Source organism: Musa acuminata, chromosome BXJ2-9 (genome assembly GCF_036884655.1).
Source record: "Musa acuminata AAA Group cultivar baxijiao chromosome BXJ2-9, Cavendish_Baxijiao_AAA, whole genome shotgun sequence".
Lineage (NCBI taxonomy): Eukaryota > Viridiplantae > Streptophyta > Magnoliopsida > Zingiberales > Musaceae > Musa > Musa acuminata.
In genome coordinates, this window is record NC_088346.1 from 27,115,432 (window position 1) to 27,123,124 (window position 7,693).

Genomic DNA, 7,693 nt, shown 5'->3' on the forward strand with positions numbered 1-7,693 from the left:
GAAAACATAAAGCAAGGATACCGGAGTCAAGTCCGATGGACGTTTGAGAGTCCGAAGATTCGCCGGGAATATTGCTGGAACTAGCCGAAAATGAGTAGGGAGCTTACCGAAGGGTTTTCGGAAGCTCGCCGGAAGGTACGTCGAAAGTTCACGGAGCTCACCGAGAAAGATTGTAGCTTACTGAAGAAGCTCGTCGGAACTTGCCAAGATCAAATCATGAAGTCTACGAGCCTGCCGGGAATCCGCAGAATGGTTTCCGAGAGTTTATCGGAAGACCGCCGGAAGTTCGCCGGAAGCTCGCCGGAAGAAGTCTTGACTTACAAACTTTGTAATAGCTTAAGAAATGTCTTTAAATTCGTAGTTAGCACATTAATTAGGGTTAGGATTAGGTGTTAATCCTATAACCCAAGTATGGGCCAATTGGGCCCGAGTTCGGACTAGTTTGGGCCATGTTTGGAGCCCAACCAGTGAGCTGAAATGGTGTAGGCGGTGGCACCGCCCAGAACCCGAGAATTGAGCGGTGGCACTGCCCAGCACCCAAGAGGTCCGGTGGTGGCACCGTCGGACTGGGCGGTGGCACCGCTAGTACACTGTTAGTGTCAGATACTGACAGGCGGTGGCACCGCCAGCCTCGGAAACCCAAGAGAATTCAAAATTTGGAACCCAAATTTGAATAATCTTGGGGCCTATAAATACCCCTTAATTCTCAGTTGAGATAACAACTTTTGCAAAGCAATAGTTTGAGATAAGAGCCTTAGCAAAGTCTTAGCAAGTCTTGTTTTCAAATTGCTTGAGTGTTCACCTCCTTCCTTCTTGTTGAAAAAATTGTAAGAGTGTGAACCACTTGTAAAGGTTGTAAGAGGGGTATTAGTCCTTCCCCTTCAAAGTGATTTGCTAGTGGAAGTTGGGAGCCTCATTGAAGAAGGCTTCGCAAGTGGATGTAGGTCATTTGACCGAACCACTTTAAATTGGCGTGTTCATTGAATCTGTGAGTACTTACCTTTCTGCAATGGTTTCTGTTTTTTTTTCTTTACTCAAGTTACAATCAAAGCGAAATCTCCTTGCATTTTACGGAATAATTTTCGAACTTACAAGTTTTAATCCGCTGCACTAATTCAACCCCCCCCCTCTTAATGTCACTCCGATCCTAACATAGGGGAGGATCCATTAGGTTTTTGACATGGGGCCTCTATAAATAGGAGGGATTCAAAGCCTCATAGGCTAGAGTTTTTGCTTGCCTCTCCTATTCTCCTCCCCCTCTCCACCTTAGAGCAGGCCTGGAGTTTTGAGGAGCGTCGTCACAGCCCTGTTGTGTGGATCACCGCCTAGAGAGGAGGACGCTTGACCTCCTTCACCCTCTCCTGAAGATTTGCAAAGAAACAGGGATATATGATCTCCCTAGGTAACACAATCTACTCTATATGCAGTTTTATGTTTCGTGGATTTTACGCACCAATCTTTGCACGACGACGAACATCTCTTTGGGAATAGGAGATTTTGTTTTTCTTGTTCTTCCGCTGCGCATGTGATGTCGCCCCTAAGATTTCCCAACATGTAGGTCAAGGACTTGTCATGGTTTAAAAACACCACTTTTGGAGCGTATTGTCATTGGATATCTAGGGGCTATGGGGTGTGTTGTAGGTATGGGCGGTGGAGAGGCACTAACATAGATTAGGGTAGGCTGAGGGACTTCAGTGTCATTGGTTCCAAGAGAGGATAAATGTAGTGGTTGTGTTTTCGAGGGCATACCTTCAGTCGTATGGGAACCTTGTGAAGAATGAAGAGACGTAATGGAGGGAGTGAGGAGCTATTGAGCCGGGAGAAGGAGAGAGTGTAGATCCTAAGGAGAATGACTGGATGGTACTATAGGAGACTCGGTTGACGAGATTAATGGCGTACTCTAGTGATGTATATGTGATGGAGTATGTCACACAGTAGGAGACTTGGGGTTTTGAAATGGAAATGTATAATTAGGACGCTAGGACTGAGGATAATAGTAGTAGTCGCCTTGATGGTTGCGATGAAAATGTTAATGAGGTGGATGGGGGGAGGTTTAGTTAGAGCCCACAAATTCATGAGGCATGCTAGCCAAATCTTTGTTAATGGTTTTATTGTACCAGTTGCCCTTCTTCTGTGATTTTTGACTGACTTAAGCTATGATGGATGGACCTGATAATTTATCTTCACGCTTGAGATATATCTCATGGTCAGTCAACTTATCATAGAGTTCTTCAAATGACATCGGTGAGTCGCGTGCTTGTATCGCTGTTGCCAGTTCCTTATACTCATCCCTAAGGCCATTAAGTGTGTGGATAATGACTTCTTTGTCACTAAGATTATGATCTATCAGGGCCAAGTTATCAATGATAACTTTCATATTTTATAGATAGTCAATAATAGTACTTCCCTCTTGTTTTGCTTGTATTAGACTAGATAGGAGACTAAGCAGGCGAGTATGCGAACGATTTGCCAAGGTGGTTTGCAGCTTGCACTAGGCTTTGGTAGCAATGTCACATGAAGATATGAGTGGGGCAAGGGATCCAGCGACGGAAGTTTGAATTGCCTGAAGGATAAGACGATTTTGGCATAACCATAGTTTGTAATCTGGATTTGGTACTAGGTTGGGTGCTCTTGGGATGTTGAGCATCGCTGATAGACAACAAAGAGAACCATCGACGTAACCTAATATATCATAGTCAAATAGAAGATTAAAAAATTGAACATGTTAGGATACGTCATAATTACTCCTTTGGATAACTTGAAAGGAACGAGAGTTGCAATATCGATGGAAATAAGGTCGGTAGAGGAAAAAAATACTAATAATGTCGGTAGAGGAAAAAAAATACCGTGGTTTCCTACGAGAACAGTAACTAGAGCATTAGATGTATATAATGAGGATATATCGTGGCAATTGACAATGAGGCAGCAATCCGCAATAGGAGACGCAGGCTACAATCGGTGAAGATCACAGCTTGCAGTCAAGGTTGGTGGCCGGAGTCTGAGGGAGAGGAGCCATCGGCAAAGGAGCAGCAATTTAAAATAGGGGAAGGTAGCTTACTAAAGGACTGAGAAGGGGCAGCTTTGTTACGCTACAGATCGGTGAGCAATGTGGGAGATCGACAGCGTCAAGATGCATCCGATGGCCAGCTTCAGAGTTAGGGAGAGCGGCTCCGTGGTCGTCGCTCCACACACGTCCACCACTTATCTCGATCCCTACTTTTCGCTGAAGTAGAACGAGATCTAGGGTAGGGAATACCGTAAGAGGAGGAGAAACAGCGCCGATGAGCATAACGCTAGAGGCGCTGCCCTTTCCGATCGGAGGAGAAGCATATCATACGTGTTCACTATGATAGAAAATCATATCGTTTTATTTAGCAAATTGGCATGCTTTAAATTGGTCTACTTTGTTCACTTATTGATACATAAGTAAAAGGGTATAGTAACTTTATATTTTAATCATACGTGTACAGCATGTGTGAAACTAGAAATAGAATATTATAAATAAATATTATTTTTTAAAGAAGATGAAAAGTAATGTTTCGTAGCAAAGAAAAGCATATGTTTAATATTCATATATAATAGATACACTCAACGCAATTAAGAGGTTAACAAACAAATATGAAAACTTATGAAAAATAATTTTCGATAAACAAAATTATTGATGAAATAGGATACAAAACAACTAACTGATAAATTTTAGAAACTACATCTATGATGATAAAATTATATTACAAATTGTGTTACTGATCATGTTTAGGCATGATAGCAATATGGAATGTCACACGTTCATGTGCCACAATAGTTACATGCTCTGTTACGAATAATATGTGCCCAAAATTTTATTTTCATGCAAAACGATTATAGAAATTTCAGAAAACCTATAGATGTATTATTAGTAACTAAAGGAAAAGCAGGATAACAATTCAAGTTTAATCATATTGAATCTCATTTAATTTTTTTAATCAAAATCCAATAAGATTTCATTTTAAATTGTTAGGGCAAAACACAGGATATTTGGATCTTAATTTTAAACAAATTAAAAATATTAAAATAATATAATAAAAAATAAAATTTAGAAAGCATTCATAGACGCGTGATGGTTGTTAAGGCGAAATTTTATCCCTACGTGCGAGATTGATTCAAGATTTTTACCATAAAATTTAATCAATATCGTTCCTCCTATAAATACGATGGTGGAAGAATGATCCCGAACCGAATAGTAAACCAAAGTAATCGAGTTAGGACTCTATTTATAGAGTTTATAAATGCCTCAAAGGTGAAGGGACATTCGTCCCCAAAAAAAAACAACATATCTTCTCATATATGATCACAAAAAAAATTTAAAAATATATATGTTTTAAAAATAAAATTCAATGTTGGAGGCAGCAAAGACTTGAGATTCTGAAACTGAGACTCCCATTCCGCTAATGGACGCTTGTTGATCTGCTGCTGCAGCGGGATCAGCAGGTGTGCCTAGTGCGTAAGTGATGGACACAGGTAGATCCTCCTCGCTGTCCGCACTGCTGATGTCAAGAATGCTCGTCCGCGTCCTTGTGCTCACTGAGCTCTGTCGGAGGAAGTACTTCTGCGCATGGCTTGCCACCTGCGTCGGCGTCCGAGTCAACACGCAGTTCCTCGATATGTTTCGCCAGTCTCCCCTGCCGTACTTGTCGAGTCCACGAAGAAATAGCCTGTGCCATCAGAGATGACATATCATGATTGACGATGCTTGCTTTAGATGATTGACGACCAAATGGCAACAAAAAGGAATAAGAAAGAGAGACTATGCAAAACTGAAGGCTGAACAAATTGGCGACATTTGTTGGGAAAAGATATTTGAACATGTGAAAGCAATAAACATCAAACTTTTTTCTCTTTCCTAAATCATTCATGATAATCAAAACCAAAACATCAAGTTGCAGCAAACTTTAACTGTCGGCCAATCAAGAAAGCAATAAAAAATAATGAGATAAAGGGCACAAACCCGTAAGGTCCATAACACAATAAATTTATATGCAAAATTATTTAGTATTCAAGGAAAGCCAAACGAGAAATTAGCATGTTACTAATTATGACCAACTTAATTCCTCTTCACATTAATCAAGAATCCACCATAAGAAAGCAAGGTAGTATATGTTTATATATATTATATACCTGTGCTCGTCCACTGTCCAGGCTTGCCCCTTGCTGCGCTTTTGATACCCTTCTAACCTCATTCCTCTTTTACCATCATCATTGGCTAGATCCTTTGAGTTGATAGTATAATTGGGCAATGGCAACACGCCAGATTCGATGCTGTTGACATCGTTCGATAAGAGCTTGTGGTGATGTTTGATCTCCTCCAGTTTTGTTCCAGGCACAGCAGCTGCAATCTTCTCCCATGGATTGATATGGTCCTTGGTGTAAGCTGCAAGAGTCATCTCAAAAGCCTTGTTCTTCTCCCAGTTCCAACAGCCCTCTCCTTCAGCTTCCATTTTTTTCCTTTTAGGACAAGCAGAGAATGGTACTCCCTAAAACAAACAACAGCCGCAAATCAACATCAGCAACTCTCTGGTAAAGCTTTGTGGAAGACAGACACAAAGCAACGTAATGTACGAAACTGTCGTTTAACAGATTTGCTTCTTCTGTCCGCCTGAGAGCTAGCTGGCGTAAAGAAGGAAAGGCAAAGATTTCCCCCTTGAGAATATGTTCAAGCAAAGATTTGTGTGCAGAGGAATTGTCAATTTTACAAAAGAGAGAAAGAGAGAGAGAGAGAGAACACAAATGAAGAGAACAAATTCAACAACAAAGAAATCGAGGAGTTTGTTCATTCATTGACCGATATGAATAAAACATGTGGATCACAAGAAATGGTTATGAAATCCTCCCGCCGTACCAATGCTCAGAAAAATAAGTTGAATTGATTCGCTAACCATTTTAATAATTTTTCCTTTTTCTATTTGTTGAAACTCACGCAGTGGTGAAAGAGACCCAATCCACTTTGGTTTCCCGGACATGCACAGTAAATACCCAAAACATAAAAAATAACACGCTTTCCAATAAATCTTACTAATGACACAAACAGAAGAAAACAAAAACTCTTAAAATGAGAAAACATATGAAGAAAAATAAGTCTAACCTTCCTTTAGGAGATGTAAAAGCTCTGAGATCCTACTTCCCAATGAGTTGAAGACCATCCTTTGTTGTTTACAGAGTACTTATGCACACAACTGTATCTTTGAAACTTGCTTATAGAATAGAAGTTTCCTCGGAAATAATCAGCATATCTTGAATCAATTTAGAAGTTTCCCCAGAAAGCAAGAGATTCATGTATATATTTTGTGAAGGTATTGACAGTCACCACATGTTGGAAAGGATGAATATTTAACTTACTCCATTCTCCATATTCATGCTCTGATTTTGTCCAATAACTTCTTCCTTTAGTTGGACATATAACAGTGTCCCAGATTCATGTACCAATATTCCCTCCTAAAACTTTTTACCTCTCATAATTTTGACATCAATTGTAATTTTATTTTTTATTCAAATTAACAGTTACTATTTACACTAAATTAAATTTAGAGAATATAAACCCAGAGCCAGCCTTTGCAAATTTCTAGTATTAAGAACCTAACTATAATTCATGTTGGGCAAATTCGTAAATAGCACTGTAACTATTCTTCTTTTACTGGATGACATATCCACTACTCATTTTTACACAATGACATCCTTTTTTGATTGGACAAAAATATCCTCATTTTTTTATTAAATTATATTGAAATCTATGCAAAATTCATGATTTGATTTTTTTTTTTTTTTTGTTAATCTAGTTTGATTCACCTCCTTCTCCTTTACCCCTCCACCTTCACCTCCTCTTCTTTCTCTTCTCCTCCTTCCCTTGTATCCCCCCCACCCTCATTCTACCTCCATCTTCTCTTCATCGACCTCCTCCACAGTTGCTTCACTTTTACTCCCATCCTCATCTCCTTTGCCTTCTCATAATTTATCAAAAAAAATCATTACATTCGAGTTACACTTATTTACATAACATATTAAAAGATATTTTAATTTTTATATAAAATTATTCTAAATTGACTAAAAGACTAAGAATATATCAATTTTATGTAAAATTATTTTAAATTTATCATAAAACTAATCATAAAATCCTATAGTTCCTATCTCCTATTTAGTCATAGTCATACTTGAAGTTGAACTAAGTTAAATTTGATCAGTTGGCCTATTTTTAAATTAATATTTTAAAGATAATTTTAAGATAATTAATTATCAAAACTTGAGAATTCTATTAGAATATGATTTCAACAAAATTAATATAGTTTTTATTTTAAGATAACTTTAGGATAATTTTATATAAAAATTAATAATTTTTAAAAATATATTTTGTGAATGAATGTAATTAAAACATAATTTGATTGTAACTCAAGTATAATAATTTTTTTAAAAAAATTAAGAGGAGAAAAAAGTGGAGGAGGAACCGAGTAGTGATAAATAAGTAAAAGACAAAAAGAGAAAGAGAGAAGAGGAGGAAGAGGAAGATACAAGAGGATAATAGAATGTAAAATAAGAGATGAGAAAACTAAGGGGGAGGAGGAGGCAAAGGGGGAGATCGAGTGAAAGGAAGGGTACAGAGAGGATGATTGAGCAAATTAATTTATTGGTCTGAACAAGTTTATTGATTAAATTAATTTTAAAAATA

General features: G+C 38.2%; 1 protein-coding gene across 1 annotated transcript; it reads right to left on the reverse strand.

Moving 5' to 3' along the window:
• Positions 1–4,357: 4,357 nt before the first annotated feature.
• On the reverse strand, positions 4,358–5,729 carry LOC103973183 (transcription factor SRM1-like). The gene is made up of 3 exons (XM_065123647.1): positions 5,601–5,729; positions 5,155–5,510; positions 4,358–4,691 (listed from the first exon to the last, which is right to left on the reverse strand). Exons 2-3 carry the CDS (start codon positions 5,472–5,474, stop codon positions 4,358–4,360), a joined length of 654 nt encoding a protein of 217 aa, XP_064979719.1. The 5' UTR covers positions 5,475–5,510; positions 5,601–5,729.
• Positions 5,730–7,693: the final 1,964 nt, after the last annotated feature.

What these genes read in the sequence shown, in the direction of transcription:
- LOC103973183 (XM_065123647.1), bottom strand. Translation starts at nt 5,474, where the DNA reads ATGGAAGCTGAAGGAGAGGGCTGTTGGAACTGGGAGAAGAACAAGGCT. An exon ending in TGGACAGTGGACGAGCACAG is followed by an intron (nt 4,692 to 5,154) that starts GTATATAATATA and finishes CTGATGGCACAG; the next exon opens with GCTATTTCTTCGTGGACTCG.